Source organism: Hypomesus transpacificus, chromosome 23 (genome assembly GCF_021917145.1).
Source record: "Hypomesus transpacificus isolate Combined female chromosome 23, fHypTra1, whole genome shotgun sequence".
Classification (NCBI taxonomy): Eukaryota; Metazoa; Chordata; class Actinopteri; order Osmeriformes; family Osmeridae; genus Hypomesus; species Hypomesus transpacificus.
Genome location: NC_061082.1, coordinates 12616616 through 12632187, shown reverse-complemented (window position 1 = coordinate 12632187; position 15572 = coordinate 12616616). Strand labels below are relative to the sequence as shown.

General features: G+C 43.5%; 2 protein-coding genes across 6 annotated transcripts; one reads left to right on the top strand and one right to left on the bottom strand.

The window, feature by feature from the left end:
• Nucleotides 1–1406: 1406 nt before the first annotated feature.
• On the bottom strand, nt 1407–7208 carry gabpa (GA binding protein transcription factor subunit alpha). 2 transcript variants are annotated; one of them, XM_047047655.1, is made up of 10 exons: nt 6768–7208; nt 4890–4991; nt 4637–4781; nt 4387–4471; nt 3799–4023; nt 3431–3625; nt 3212–3265; nt 2979–3104; nt 2529–2721; nt 1407–2403 (listed from the first exon to the last, which is right to left on the bottom strand). In XM_047047655.1, the coding sequence occupies exons 2-10, from the start codon at nt 4964–4966 to the stop codon at nt 2181–2183; spliced, it is 1323 nt and encodes a 440-aa protein (XP_046903611.1). In that variant the 5' UTR covers nt 4967–4991; nt 6768–7208; the 3' UTR covers nt 1407–2180. The 2 variants fall into 2 exon arrangements, with proteins under 2 accessions (XP_046903611.1, XP_046903612.1); XM_047047656.1 differs by lacking the exon at nt 6768–7208 and adding an exon at nt 6027–6761.
• Nucleotides 7209–7747: 539 nt separating this feature from the next.
• Nucleotides 7748–15241, top strand: u2af1 (U2 small nuclear RNA auxiliary factor 1). 4 transcript variants are annotated; one of them, XM_047047455.1, is made up of 8 exons: nt 7748–7838; nt 8328–8415; nt 12953–13019; nt 13391–13440; nt 13951–14049; nt 14157–14290; nt 14498–14590; nt 14779–15241. In XM_047047455.1, exons 1-8 carry the CDS (start codon nt 7795–7797, stop codon nt 14963–14965), a joined length of 762 nt encoding a protein of 253 aa, XP_046903411.1. In that variant the 5' UTR covers nt 7748–7794; the 3' UTR covers nt 14966–15241. The 4 variants fall into 4 exon arrangements, with proteins under 4 accessions (XP_046903411.1, XP_046903415.1, XP_046903412.1 ...); XM_047047459.1 differs by lacking the exon at nt 12953–13019 and adding an exon at nt 11685–11751; XM_047047456.1 differs by lacking the exon at nt 7748–7838 and adding an exon at nt 11685–11751 and having other exon boundaries at nt 8350–8415.
• The last annotated feature ends 331 nt before the right edge of the window (nt 15242–15572 follow it).

Genomic DNA, 15572 nt, shown 5'->3' with positions numbered 1-15572 from the left:
TTCATGTAGAGTCCGGTGTACTTCTGTTGCCCCCATCTCTGTTCCCTGTTTGGTAACTAGTACAGCACATGTGGGACTAGGACCGAGGATGAGTGATACCGTAGAGAAAGAGGTCACACATGGTTCTAGTCCCAATCTCGGGATTGAGAGACCCGACGGTTGTGATTCTCGCATTCCAGGTTCCGTTCCCTTCGGGACACGTCAGCATTCCACTCTACCTCTTATGTCACTCTGGATGGTTCGCCGACGTGAAACTCATCCATCAGCTACTTCTTCCCCCAAGTGCACCGACTCTATACATTCCACCTCGTCGTCGTCCCTCCGTGCGGTGTCTGCACACTGCGTGTAGCGTTTAGAAGTCGCGGGAGCGCGGGAGCAATCTGAGTGAGAGGGGAAATCGACAAGAGACTGAGAAAGGAACAGGGTGTTTACATCTATCATCCCGTGTTCTTGTTCCACTATCTTAGTCGTTCCCACACACTCACTCCCCTGCCACACATTTCCTATATATCACGACTCGTCTCAAACACCCAACTGTTTTTCTATCTTTTGTCCTTTATACATTTGCAGTGTATGTGTCTGTCCTGTGGTGGATTAGCAACTGCTTGCCTATTGTCGGATATTTTATTTACTTATCTCACCTCCTGGCTTCCAAAGCTGAGGCTTATACTGATCTCAGACCAGTCAATGTAGGGTAGAATAGCTTGTTCATGGATCCCTGACCTACACATTGTAGGTGGGAGCTAGGGCACTGCTCTCAGATCAGTATTACAGGACTGTACAAATGTGACATTTCTCCCCAAATAATTTAAACAGTACAACCTCCAGTGAACAAGAATGTGACATTCATATCGTGCAATTATCTCAGATCTACACACTACCCAACATAGCGACGCTGAGACGCAAACTGAAGCTCTTAAATCAGGTGAATGTTTTGATGTTGTGAGGACAAGCTGGTCGGCATCTTCAAATATTAATGGTGAACATGAAGGCTTTCTTTCATACACTTGCTGACTCCGTGTGGCGCTGCATTTTGCTTCTAATGCTTCAGAGAAAAAGCTTTCTACACTATCCCATCAATAAAGTTTTGAATGTACATACAGCTCTCTGGTCTGTGTGATGTTTATATCCGCATGCATTATCGATAGGTCTGAGTGGGGTGGGGTGGGGGTCATGTGCTACATGGAGGGGCAACTAGGACAAATTGGAAGGGGGGGGGGGGGGGGGGGGGGGGGGGTGAGGTGAAGCGAAGCGAAAGACCATGTTCTCATGGCCTTTTTTGTGCCTTGATCTGTTAGGTAGAATCTTTTTGATGGTGGATGACTTGAGTATGAGAGTAGTACACATTTCTGTAAAGATTTCTTGTGTAGCAAACAGACGCTGAATGAGAGATTCTCGGAGCTTAATAGGAACATTTGCCACTTTATTACTCCCCCTGCTGGACAGAAAAGGCCCAGCTCGAGAGACACTAAATAAAATACAAAACAGATCCTTTAGAAATGGAAAATATGAAAATACACTGCCCTTTGAGGCTATCAAAAACATGGATAAGCGGTATATACAATGGTAACCCCACTTAACTACAAGAAGGAACCAATGATGCGAAGCGCATATACGTTCACAATTTTGTCTCTTAAACAGACATATGCACACACAAGAGACTTCGGGGTCTCAATCATTTCACACGACCATACGCACTCAAAGAAAGCATCTCTCCCTGGTTAGAATAAAATGAAAATAAAAAAACAAACAGCGTCCCTGCCCCCAAAGTTGGCCATAGACACTGATTATTTAGGGCAGGTTCCCCAGGTTAGGCCTGGTCCTAGACTAGAACAACTCTCCACTGGAAGAACTTCAGTTCTAGAACAGGCTTAATCTGTGTCTGGGAAGCAGGTCCGGAGGGTCTGTTTAATGTTCACCCCTCACGGCAAAGGCTATGATTGGGGTACAGAAAACTGATCTTAAATCAGTCTTGGGGACAACTTCTCTCAGGTCCCATCCCAAATCAACCCCATGCCCCTTTGGAGATCTGAGCAGGTTGGAAAGGTCAAACCAGGGGTGACAGTTTCAAATAGCTAAATTGCAGCTACAATCACACCCTTTCCACCCATTAGGTTTCCACAGATCTTCACTGGCATCAAACGTTGATTTCGGAGAGATCCAAAAAAGACCCCCGACCCTCAGCTGTCCTTATCCAATGTGGTTGTGGCCAGCGTTACTGTGGTGATGGGCTGACCAATCCCGTGCATTTGCATGCGTGCCAGCTTCTTCTGCTCGCACTCTGTGACCAGGGTGTTGAGGTCGGCGGCGCTGTAGCCTATGAGAGTCCTCAGGTCGCACACAAACTTGTAGACAAAGCGCTTGCCCTGCACCTTGCTGATCATGTCCCCATCATAGTAATACCTGGGGAGAGAACAGACTATGGTCACAATCTGTTTCATAGAAGGCTGACAAAAAAAAAGAACAAAATGCCTGTTTTGTTGAGGAAATGACACGCGTGCAAGGCAAGCAGAGGCAGCGCCACGGACCTGAGTGCTCGACTGAGCTTCTCGTAGTTCATGGTGGGCTTGTTCTTGCGCTGGCCCCACTTCTGGGCCACCAGTTCAGGCTGGTTCAGCTTGAATTCGCCCTCTTCGCCCACCCAGGAGATGCAATCCCGGGCGTCCTTATCCGTCAGCAGCTCCAGCAGGAACTGCCAGAGCTGGATCTGACCGTTGTTACCTGAGGACGAGCACGCGCACGGGGAAGCACTTCAATGCGTAGGAATGATTTCGACTTGTACTTTTGATTTGTTTAAGATTCGTAACATGTTTATCATATGCGCCTTCCCGCCACAGCACATTCCTCGTTTGTGCGAACTTACGTGGCGAGTAAAGCTCGTTCTGTTTCTACGGAACATTGGATTCGGCATGGTCACGGGCACCTTTCGTGTCTGACGTAATCGACACAAATGCCCGCGGAGGCCTGGCGATACCTACCCGTGCGGTTGCCAGGTGAGCTGCGTTCCTCCCCCCCTGAGATGCGCGGGGTCCTGGCACCACGGCTCTGCTTCATGACCTTGATGGTGGTGGGCGTGGCCACCGGGGCTGGGATGATCTGGACCGCTGGAGGGTGGGGGTTGGGGTTATTTTTAAAAGAGGCAGTGTACGAGCCGTTTCACTGAGTACATCGTTGATGAAAACCTCTGTTTGTTCCGAGTCTGTCCACTTACGTTGGTCAATGGTGACCGTGGCCTCGCCAGATTGGTCTTGACTGGCCAATACATCTGGAAGAACACAACCCACGTTACAATGTTTCTTCAACTGCTAAGACTATTTCGTGTATAAAGTAGTCCATGTGTTCTCTTCCTAGCATACATGTGTATTTTGTCATGTATATGCGTCTATGTTGAACAGTGTCTCCAAACCCGCACACACTCCTGGTGACTCACATTTGCGCAGCAGTTCCAAGTGGCTCCATAGGATCTCTCCACTGGGGACCCTCTGCAAGAACTCTTCCTGGTTGAAGGAGCAGAGGTCACGACCTTGGATGTGAATCCCTCCTACCTCCATCTCATCAATGTTGAACTCCTTCATCACCCACACGGCCCAGTGGATAACCTGGTCTGCTGTCCACTGCACTGGGTCTTAGGGGAAGAGAAGAACAAGGAATATGTTCTTAAATGTGTGCACTCAACTTAAAAACAAGAAACAAACTGTACCACACAGAGATATAGTCAGACACATTTGAAGGTTATGGTCCAAGGCTAAAGACGTCCGTTTTCTTAACATACCACATACGCATGGGGTTGTGTCTCACCATAGGGGATGCCCAGACGGACCTGCTCCTTGCGGTAGCCTTCCAGGGCGGCCGCCCAGCGGGTCACCTGCTCCGAGGTGTCATCCGCCAGGGTGGAGCGCTCCATGGCGATCAGCTGACCCTCCTCCACCAGAGTCCCCTCCTCCCCAGCGGCGTCAGGGTCGATAACCACCTCCACCGTCTCCACCGGCTTCACGATCTCCAGGATGTTGAGCTTCTCCTCGCCTGGAGCAGAGCCAAGTGCAGGACAGGAGAGGTGAGAAGCAGGAGAGGGGGAAGGAGAAAGGATGATGAAGACAAAAGGAGAGTCATACACTTTGAGGGTGGGAGAGTTGACCCTTGATAATCTAGTGACTCCATTTGATAACTAGATTTCTGTACTTTGTGAAGATACACCTCCACACATAACACAACTATAGAGGTTCAATGCTGACAGTTTGGTCTTCTTAAGGATATTTCATGTGAACATTTGCTCACATCTTTGTGTCTTCTGTCTGTCTGTCTGTCTGTCGCTCTGGATAAGAGCGTCTGCTAAATGACTAAATGTCTGTCTGTGTGTGTGTGTGTGTGTGTGTGTGCATCAAGTACCTGGCTTTGTGACGATATGTAGGCTGAGCTGCACTGTGCCATCTGTCTTTACTCCCTGGTCAAACAGGCTCTGATCAGGATGTAGCTGAGAGAGAAAAAGATAAAGAAAGAGAGTCTGGTGAGGATGAGCAGTGGAAAATCTCAGTTGAATTTAAAATGGGAAATACTGTGGAGGACAGAAAGATAAGAACAAACCGAACACAGGCCGATATCACTATGAGAACAGAGAGGCTACTTCTTCCATTTCTACCTGCATGTCCTGCAGACAGATGTCATAGCCGTCCAGAGACACCTGGATACGGGGTTCGAGAAGCTTTTTCAGGTTGCCAATTGGCTCGTTGATGTCAATGTCCTGCTGGATCAAGTCGGCCGATGTGATGGTTGTTTCTTCCACCCTGAAGATGACAACAGTGACAGAAGCATAAGTGGTGACAGGGGGGAGACAGTTCCAGTCACTGCTTTTGGTCTGTTGACCAAGTCATGTCAAAGGTCCATTTACTCACCCTTCCTCCAGACATCCCTGTTTCTCCTGTCCATCGATCTCAATCTCTATCATCTCCTCTGTCTCACTTTTAGACATGGTTGAGCTCCCTCCCAAGAGTTACCTAGCACAACAATTAAATAGGGTAAATATGATAACTTATCTTCAAGAGTTATATTAGCTCACATTTGTGTCATAAACATTTTAAAGACAAACAAGCTTTACAACTATAAAAACCATTAAGTAGCATTTAATTGCACATAATATCAAGTACTGTACATTTAAATGTAAGTTTTTATTTAAGTATATTTATGTATTTAACATTTAATCTGTAAAAAATATTTGTATTTATAATGGGAATGTCCTTATTTTCAAGGAAATTTCTGAATTTAGTTATTCTTAAGGTCTTTGACATTGAGACTGGCGAAATACACCATTGGATATCTTTCGTCGTCTGAAAGTAATTCTAAATTGGGAAAAGAAAAGCGCTTTTTAGTGGCTTTAACAGGACTATACATACTTCAGAATTATGTTATGGTGAAAGCCTCGATTTCTCATTGGGCGAGTGAGACTTTAGTGTGAGCTCAAAGTACTAATACTTGCCCACTCGAGGGCGAGGCCTAGCAAATGTGTACAGGCCTTGCAATAGGCCATCGCTTAATAAATCTTTACTTTTTTTTAACACTAAGCAAAGTACATTAGCGCATACATTTCGGTCGTGTTCGTGACTGTAATGCCTATAGAATAGGTGTAGGATAGTTGTGCTTTGTTTATGGAAATATGACCGCGATCTGACATAATTCGGTCCGAGAATACGCAGAGGGGCGAGGCACTACAGACCTCGAGTCTCATATCAAGCACACAACTGTATTTGACGATAACAATTCATTTCGACAATAACTTGTTTGCGTTTCCATTACAATTCCCTTGGAAAGTTAGAATCTTGAAAACTTTAAAACGGAAATGGAATAAACGGAAACAAAACAGCATAGGGCAAATGGAAGGAGCCGGAAATCCTGGCTAAGTTTACAGACTTCCGAGAGCTGTCAAGGGAAATACCTGCGTAATTTGCTCGTTCGAAATAGAATACAAATACAGGATTTGCGATCTATAACTTAGAATCATCTCTACTTATTTTTCAACTAAGCGCACAACGTACCAAAGCCTCGAAGAACCGGACACAGGGAGACAACACTTCGGCGTTTGCATCTACCAGACTGAGAATACATGTAACCAGTCATTTTAGCTCGTGTTTGCGTTCACAGAAAGGCTAGCATTCATTAGCCAGCGGCTAGCCAGCAGTAGCATCCTGACTGACTAAGTGCATTATTGGGATGTGCTAGCTACTAAGCATAACAAGGAGTGGAAAATAATGAGCAAAATAGTGGATCCTTTTGTGAAACTTGAACTTTGAGAAAATGTTTGTTAAGTCCGCGGGTGAACTAGTGACGTGAGACGATGCATACTGCTGCTGCATGGTTTACCAACCCACGCAGAACCAAGATGTTAGCCTAATGGTTAGATTGCACATTTTTACTATTTAGAAATGTTTGGATTACTAACTTGTTAGTTGGGTATTCTTAGCAGATTCCTTTTTAACCAATTAATCAGTCATCTGTTAAGCTTGATGTTCAGTAACTACCTACCTAAGTTACTTGACAATAATTGTGATCAAGCTAACTAGCTAGTTGGGGCTTTGCGCTAAACTATGAAGACAGCTCGCTAGTCAATTAGCTAGCATATGAGTTGTAACTTTGTTAGCTATGAAAGCTAGCAAGTCGTTCAATACAAAATAGCGGGAAGATTGACGAGGCACAATAGCAGACACTCATAAGCAAAGCGTTCACCCTCTTTGTTATGAACTTATTTACTACATATTATAGATATCAAATAAACATACCTCCTTTGATTTTGTTTTCAAACCTCTAAGATTCTGTACTTCGTACGAGTCCCTTTGGGTAGCAAGAAGGCCTGCCTTCAAATCGAATTCATGCAAGTTTTTGGTCAACAAGAGAAGGGGCGGGGACTAGTTTTGGAGACAGATTTTGCTACTCTGGTAAATCTGTGGTTGACCATGTGATAATGTGGAATTTCTCTAGATATTTTAATTGATATACTTTTCCAGATTAAATCCCTTTAATTTATTGTCCTGGTAAATATAAGGGGTTTATCCTGGAGAAAAAGTGTCATAAGTTTCGCTTATCTTTATGTATTGATATGTTCACTACGTTTTATGTAATTCTTTAATGTACGTAAATAATACAGACCTGTATTGCTCCTGGAAAATGGTGTCCACTTAAGGGAAATGCTAACAGGCCTAATATGTTACAATGTACTGTAGCCTGTTTGCTGTTGGTTGTGGCAACTATAATAAAGCATGGTCTAACTTGATGTGCATCTTTCTTTCTTTAAGTATTTAGTGCCTTTCAACCTTTTGTTATCACATCAAAACACATTATCCCATCCCCATTAGATGTCTGTTGCAGATTGATAGAGCTGAATACATACATTAGTAGCGCTAGAAACAGATAATTGGAGGATATCTTTTTGTTTGTGTTTTATTAATCATGTACTCACAATGAGGGAAAATGAGAGATCCTGACATGCAAACGAGTCTGAGTTTATTTTTTATTTTGTTAATGTTTGAGATTTATGAGTTATGTAGCCAATGTTATTTTACTGTTGGGAATAATTTGTAACTAGACTCTACAATGGGTTTAGTTCAACCCAAAAGCATTTACTCATGGCCAACCATGCCATGCATGTATTGACCCAAAAGCATGTATGTTGCACATCAAGTATCACTAGATGTGAACAAAGAACCAATGAGAAGAAGCACCAATGAGATTGATGTTACGTGAGAAACTCGAGGAGCCACTTTTGGCCTAACACCGGAAGTGTTTGCAGAAAGGTTAACGGAATCGAAAATGGCTGAGTACCTGGCGTCCATCTTCGGAACAGAGAAAGACAAGTAAGTAAATATTTTACTTTAACTTACTATTGATACAAAACCAACAAGCACTGTCAATGCACTTTCCTCCGAATACCAGCTAGCAAATCCTACACACGATGGATGTTTACCTAAAAACAATGCAGACCAAACGGCGGTTCTGTGAGGGCTGTGCTAGCTAGCTCAATATGCACATCAGTGAATGGGCTCTGACTGGCGCGCGTGATACAAAACATTTGAACAGACAATTTACGCATGATGGAAAGTAAATACGTAAATCTTATTTTCGCTAATATATACAAAGTTAAATGCTGGTATTTTGGCGAGCAACAAATTGTAAAATCTAAACAGCGAGAATCAAGATTTTATAACCTCAACTGAAAAGTTACAACGTGAGCTAGTTAGCCTAGATTGCTAGCTAGGCTATCTTGTAGGCTAATGGCGAACTAGCGGCTAACCATGCTTCATTCACTGACGCGACCATACATTTGTTTCCTTCCACAATTCTAGGGTCAACTGTTCTTTCTATTTCAAAATTGGAGCCTGTCGCCATGGGGACCGCTGCTCCAGACTACACAATAAACCAACCTTCAGTCAGGTAAGTGTGTAAATATACTTCGGCAATAGGTTTTAAAAATCGTTGACTTAATATCTCCACAATCGGTCTTTACTTCCAAGTGATTCTGATTGGACCTGAGGGGAGACACTGGAATAGATGCTACCTTAATTATGCTAGCTGCAGACTTTGATTAATGTGATGTACTATTGATGTTCAGTGAGTGGTCTAGGTACATAGCCTATAATGTGCAATGCCGTTTCCTTTATTTGTGCATCTCAAGTTTACAGCATATAGCGTACAATTCGCCAGAACATCAGCCCAGAAGACTGTGTTAGAGCACACACTGCAGTGCTAGAAGTAAATAATAATAATAATAATAAAATAGGCTTCAGCTTGGGGATGGCAGAAAACACACATGCTGCTGTATGGCTTAACTAAGAGAAACAACTTTTTTTTTAAATCTGCAACTAACTGCTCTATAGTGCACAATATTCCTGAACGCAAACATTGTTCTAGTTTAGTGTGAAGTGCAGTTTCAATCTTGAACCCTCTAAAGGCAAAGCCATTTGTCCACTTCATGATACAGGTGTCCTGACAATTCATCCTACCCGTCAGATTGTCACGCTGTAAAATCATCCTACTCCTTTGTTTTAGATAAATAGGACATCTTATTAGGTAGGCTATTTTGCACTGTAAAATTATTCTCCCACTTTATTTTACACTGCTAGGACAATCTGAAGTATTTTGCACCGTAAAATCATAGCCTACGACCAGGATTATTTTGATGTGGTGAGATTGATCAATCGAAATATCGATCGATACTGCTTTGATTTTGCAAATGCTATGGAAGGACAATCGGACAAGGTAAGATAAATCAACAGAACATCGACTCGATACTTTGAGTCACATACTTCGTTTTCCACGACACTGCCGTACTGGTTGTTGAAGCGACTTCAACATGTCCTTTTCAACACTGAACGCTGGATCCCTTTTGTCTGCAACACAGAGGAACAACTGCAGTCTTCTAAATTGATCAGAGCTTGGTTTTGCGGTTTAAATGTCAAGTCAGTGTGAGAATTTGTGGCTGCTCTTAGACATTGGCCGCTTTGTAGGCCACTACAATTTTATAGTCACTATTAAAAAAAAAATGCGGCCTTTGGCAGGACGTCCCGTGTCGCATTTCTCTATCAATCTGCAGTATTTTCACTGCACGTTTTTGGTATTGTCTCGGCTCACTTGGAACCACAACGGAGGTGCTACCAAAAAAACCCACAGGGTACCAGATTTGCCAGATGGAAATCCAAAGAAGGCAGGTCAAGCCGGTAGCATAGTGGAAGACAACCGGTTTGCTTTTCCAGGGCAGAGAGAGCCACTGTTACGTCACAGTGTACAATATGTCTCCACCTATGGGGCATTGACACTAACAGCAACGTGATGCAATGTGAAAGCGGGCATTGGGGGAGGAGCCGAGGAACAACGCAATGGTCGGATTCCAGCAATGAAGAGGTCAAGAAGTTGAGAAATACTTTGCGAGCAACAGTGCTCGCAAAGTTATGTTCAGCAAGATGTTATGTTTGTTAGCTATTACATCCTTGAAGATGATTTCGTGATTGACGTATACCAATGGTCACGTTAACCCCAGCCCCTGACGTAATTGGAACGGACACAAAAAATGTGTTTTGGCTAATAGTCATTGCTTTGTCTATCTTGTGAGATGCCAAGGCTGAACCATGTAAACGTGTCATGTCAAACGAATTCATGCAGCCGCCATTTTGGATTTTACTTATAGGTGTAAAAACTTTTCACAGGCCACGAATCTTCGTACCAAGCTTCACAAAATTAGTATTATTGGTATTATCAAACAGAATTTCGATTTTCGAAACTGCTTGTCTGGTAGAGCTGATCAAAATGGCAGTTGGCTGCAAACAGGAATTTGGGTCATATATTAGCAATCTTTGCATTCACACCAAACTTTGGAGATTTGCTCTGAACCCTGTTGTGAGGATGCCAAAAAAGATATGAGTCATTTGACCTGCTTGCTGCTTGAAGCTACATTTGCAAATGTTTTGCTGAAAATTTTGGCTCTTACCCCTAGTGGTCAAAATAAATAAATTCAAATAGTGGTGGTGTTTGATAATTGGCTATAGCGTTTGATAAATGCCATCCGTTTTATTACACCATTAGTACTCTCCGGCATTAAGTACATAAGGAATGGAAGTGTTCTTCAGCATAAGTAGTCATTAATTGTCTATTGTATTAGCTCTCTAAAGAACCAGGGAGAACTCTGACATCCACTCTAAAGTACAGATTTCAGCACCCAGTTTTGCTGCAGTTGCTGTTTTAGGATCCTGATGACGGCACATCCTTTGCGTGGTGATCTTGTACCTTTTATTAAAATCTCTTACTGCTCCTTTACCACTTTAACCTCCCATAAGAGGACACGCCAAACACCCAGCTTGTCCAATCCTGCTTAGCTTTGTTCCTTTGTCTGCCTGTTAAATCTATCCAGGCCTTTCTTCACTTGTAAATTACCATAGGGCACAAGATGTCTTTGATGGAAGTATTTAATGTCTGGGTTCTATTTTTTCTTGGTTCCCTTGTGTCCTTGGATTTGGCCCAGGGATTTGCGGTGCTTTTAGATTCTTATAGTTCCAGGGATGTCCGCGGTTCCATTTCTAGGTTTCTATAGGTCCAGGGACTTGCCCCGTTCATTTTCTAGGTTCCAATAGGTCCAGGGACTTGCCTGGTTCTAATTCTAGGTTCCTATAGGTACAGGGATTTCCCCGGTTCCATTTCTAGGTTCCTATAGGTCAAGCGACTTGCCCCAGTTCCTTTTCTAGGTTCCAATAGGTCCAGGGACTTGCCTGGCTCCTTTTCTAGGTTCCAATAGGACCAGGTACCTGCCTTCTTTTCCAGGTTCCTATAGGTCCAGGGATTTGGCACATCTACTTTCCTGCAGATTCTAGGTTCCAGTAGGTCTGGGGATTCGGACCATCCAATTTCCTGCAGATTTTAGGTTCCTATTGGTCCAGAGATTTGACCCACCTACTTTCCTGTAGGTTCTAGGTTCCTATTGGTCCTGGAATTTGGCGGACTTCCTTCCTAAAATGTGTAGGTTCCTTTAGGTCCAGGGATTTTGCCCTTCCCCCTCCTAGGTTCCTATAAGATTCTTTTTTGTTGAAGATTTTTTGAAGGTTTTAGGAACAAACCAAACACCTCCACCTTCAACATGATCTGCATTACTTAGTGCAACATTTATGGGGGAAATTAGTCTATTTTTTTATATATTTTTATTTTTCCCTCTGCAGACCATCTTGATTCAAAACATCTACCGTAACCCCCAAAACAGTGCACAGACGGCCGACGGCTCACACTGTAAGTGCATCCGCTCTAGTCCTCTCAGTCTCTAAATCTCAAATCAGTCTCTAAGCCCACACCCATATGTATTTGTTGAGATCAGGGTTTATGAAAACTAATATAAATACAAAAATGGGCATAAGGAATGTGCCAACGGCTCCAGTTTGGCGTCCGAGTGGCTTATTGGAATTCACCTTCCCGACCATCTCAAATCTGCACATGGGTGTAGCGGAAGATGTTGGACTGGCGTTAGCCCTTTACGGCTCCTCTTTAGTTTGCTCCCCGTTCCCCATATTTTGGTTTCTGCAGGCTTCTTGACATGCTTGTGAGGTCTTGTTTGTCTCACCACTTGTAGCAGGAGAAGCCATAACACCTCTATGGTAGCAAAGGATACCTTATTTGACAACGGTATCAGGATACCCCAATTTATATATGTTTTTTTCAATGGCAGGCTGGAAATCTTTTGAGCTGTGAGGATTCTAGATTAGCTCTGTGTGACCCCCCTCCCCCTCTTACTGATGTCCTACCTTTTTTAGAACTTTTCTTAGTTCTGCGTTAAACCATAAAAGCTTTAGCTTTGAGGTCTTATTAAAAGACAGCCTCTTAGGCCACACAGACAGGCTATTTGAACAGGCGTTATATTTACTAATTGGTGTGAAGTTGGTGTGCATGTGTTAAACCTAGTGTTGAGGTCCAGGTAGCATGTTAAATGGTGCATTTGGTTGTAAATACTTTGGGCCTATGGTTGACTTAACTTAAAAGCTGGTCTACTGCTGCACTTTTCAGGTAAGTTAGGGATGGTGGTCTGACTGCCATGTATTGTTTCCTGAGTGTCTCAGAATGACTGACAAACAGCCACATAACGCTCTGTATTTCTTACCATTAGTCTGACGACTTGTTTTGTTGATCTAAAATAATGACTCAATGTTGGCTTGTCACAAATGGTAGCCTTTTATTTCCATTGTTTTCAATGTCATTCTGAGACTCTCACCGACTTCCCCTGCTCCTGCAGCTCGGACCAGTACAGTGGACCCTCCTAACCTCTCTTTCAGTCCTCTGCCAGCTCCTACTGGGGCCCATTTGGACACCAGAACTCAGATATTGATCAGCTAGTTATTTGATTGCTGGGGTTGGGTAGTACAGTTCATAAAGCTAATAAAAACAAACCTTTTTAGAAAACCTGTTTGAAAATATCTCAATGTATGTTTTTGTATTTCAGACTATTGCCCTCTTGAACATTTACCGTAACCCTCAAAACACTGCCCAGTCTGCTGATGGTTTGCGCTGTAAGTTTTCCACCCCCTAACAGGGATCTGGTACTTTAAGTCATTCTCTCTCTCTTTCTGTCACTCTCTCACCTTCATATCATGCTGTAGGCCCACACTGTCATTCTCCTATGTGTCAGACATTATCCATCCCCTTAACCCTTGTACACATGGTCAGCTCTCTGGTTGAGTGCTTTAGACAGTCCAGTAAAACTAGACTCAGGTTTATACATGTCTGAAGAATATTAGAATGTCACAGCTATAGACTTCAGTTGACCGCATTTTTATAGTAAATAGACATCGTAAGTTTTTCCTTTGCAAGTTGTGCTGACCTTGAAGGGTATGTTCTCAGGTTTGCTTGACCCTGATGTCTTTTTCCCCGTCACCACTAGGTGCCGTCAGCGATGTGGAGATGCAGGAGCACTACGATGAGTTCTTCGAGGTGGTTATCTATAAAATATTACCTGTAAATGGTGGTTCACTCAGTGGTGGATCTAAAGGGTGGCAAGGGGTGGCAGCTGCCACCCCAATAAAAAACACTGCCTCCCCAATCTTCCCATGGAAAAATATTATTTGTACATTACAGAACATTTCAATAAAAAATAGTGTTACTGTTTAATTTAAACTACAATGTTATAGCCTAATCATTTACCATAGGGAGTACTGTACCACCCAAATTTGGGTTTTGATTTGCCTCCAGGAGGCCACCCAACAACTTCCTTCTGCCACCCGAATAAAAATGTCTAGACTCGCCCATGGGTTCACTTCCACCAGTATCTAGTGATTGTTTACTCAATCAGCCACAACGGAGTGGGCGCTGTATTTCAATCCAGCTCCACACATAACCATGCCATTATTTTAAAAAGCTTAAATCTTTATTTTATTTATGGCTGTGCATAATGTACCACTGAGTAAAAAAAATCACACTACTGTAAAATGTTTTTTGCTCCAGGAAGTCTTTGCGGAGATGGAGGAAAAGTATGGAGAGGTGGAAGAGATGAATGTGTGTGACAACCTCGGAGACCATCTGGTGGGGAACGTCTACGTGAAGGTGGGTGAGGATGATGTGAGAGGGTGAACTGTTACATTTGGTGTCTCTTGCATTGGAATCAGTTCACCTCCAATCCTTTCTCAATCTCTCTCTCTCTCGCTGTCCAGTTCCGTCGTGAGGAGGATGCCGAGAAGGCTGTGATGGATCTGAATAATCGATGGTTTAATGGCCAGCCCATCCAAGCCGAGCTTTCCCCCGTAACAGACTTCAGAGAAGCCTGCTGTCGCCAGTATGAAATGGGGTCAGTGCTATTGACACTATATGGCATATTGTTTAATATTCCAAGGTTAATTGTCCTTAATCTTCAGTATAATAGGTAATGGTATAATTTTTTTTGGCCTTTTATCTATTGGCTTAACGTGTACACGGGACATCCTCTAAAAAGTAAGGTGAACTCTGCTGAAGTGCCGCTCTCGTACTCCACTAACTCCAGCACCCCTCTCCACAGGGAATGCACTCGTGGCGGCTTCTGCAACTTCATGCACCTGAAGCCCATCTCCAGGGAACTGAGGAGGGAGCTTTATGGACGACGCAGGAAGAGGTACTGCTGGTTTACCTCTGTTTCTGATTCCAAGGCCCATATTCACAAAGTATAGATACACCAACTTGAATTAATTAACCAACCTGCTCTCAGAGAAGACAAGGAAAACTCCCCCAAAAACCTGAGCATGTAAATGGATGAAACATGTTATGGTAAACCTGACTGACATGTCCTTCTCCCCATTCCAGCAGACATCGCTCACGGTCGAGGGAACGCCGCTCACGTTCGCGGGAACGAGGTGACCGAGGAGATAGAGGAGACCGAGGCCGCGGAGGAGGAGGTGGTGGGGGTGGGGGTGGAGGAGGTGGTGGTGGTGGTGGACGAGATCGGGAGAGGCGTCGCTCCAGAGACCGAGAACGTTCTGGAAGATTTTGAGCCACAACTGATGATCCATGACCGTACCCTCCTCTTCCTCTTGTTTCTCCTTTTGCCTTGTCTGTTCTCCCATCTCCTCTTTATACTTTTAGCCATTCTTCTCATGTACACCTACCCAATCCCTGCCCTCTCACTCACCCTCTACCAGACCCAACAAAGAAAGGTGTCGACCAAAACGAATTTGAAATTTTGACCTTGTTTATTGTTCTCTCTTTTGAGCATTTTTATTCAGTCATATGAAGTCTTGTCTTCACAATAAAAAAATAAATAAAAGGATTTGTCTAGTTTCTTCATGTAAGTAGAGACTGGGAGTCACATTTCTTGGATGTCTATGTGCACTACGATGAAGTGTTTGACTGGCAGAGACTTGCTGAACAAGCAGAGGCGAAACTTCTAAATACCTTTCTCTAATTTGCACTAGTTAAAAGGCTTGGGGTTCAGATTGACACTCCTTTGAGAACTATTCCATTCATATAGTACTTATCAGATCACAAGAGAATAAGCAAAGCAATTTCTCATATCCTCCAACCAAATCAGTTTTTTACCGTTTCATTACTGAAGTCTCATCTTACTGGCCTTGAAAGGGTAATCTCACACAGGATGGCGT

What these genes read in the sequence shown, in the direction of transcription:
- gabpa (XM_047047655.1), bottom strand. Translation starts at nt 4,966, where the DNA reads ATGTCTAAAAGTGAGACAGAGGAGATGATAGAGATTGAGATCGATGGA. An exon ending in ACATATCGTCACAAAGCCAG is followed by an intron (nt 4,024 to 4,386) that starts GTACTTGATGCA and finishes GCTCTGCTCCAG; the next exon opens with GCGAGGAGAAGCTCAACATC. An exon ending in CCGTCTGGGCATCCCCTATG is followed by an intron (nt 3,626 to 3,798) that starts GTGAGACACAAC and finishes TCTTCCCCTAAG; the next exon opens with ACCCAGTGCAGTGGACAGCA.
- u2af1 (XM_047047455.1), top strand. Translation starts at nt 7,795, where the DNA reads ATGGCTGAGTACCTGGCGTCCATCTTCGGAACAGAGAAAGACAA. An exon ending in GTCTGCTGATGGTTTGCGCT is followed by an intron (nt 13,020 to 13,390) that starts GTAAGTTTTCCA and finishes CGTCACCACTAG; the next exon opens with GTGCCGTCAGCGATGTGGAG. An exon ending in TATGGACGACGCAGGAAGAG is followed by an intron (nt 14,591 to 14,778) that starts GTACTGCTGGTT and finishes TCCCCATTCCAG; the next exon opens with CAGACATCGCTCACGGTCGA.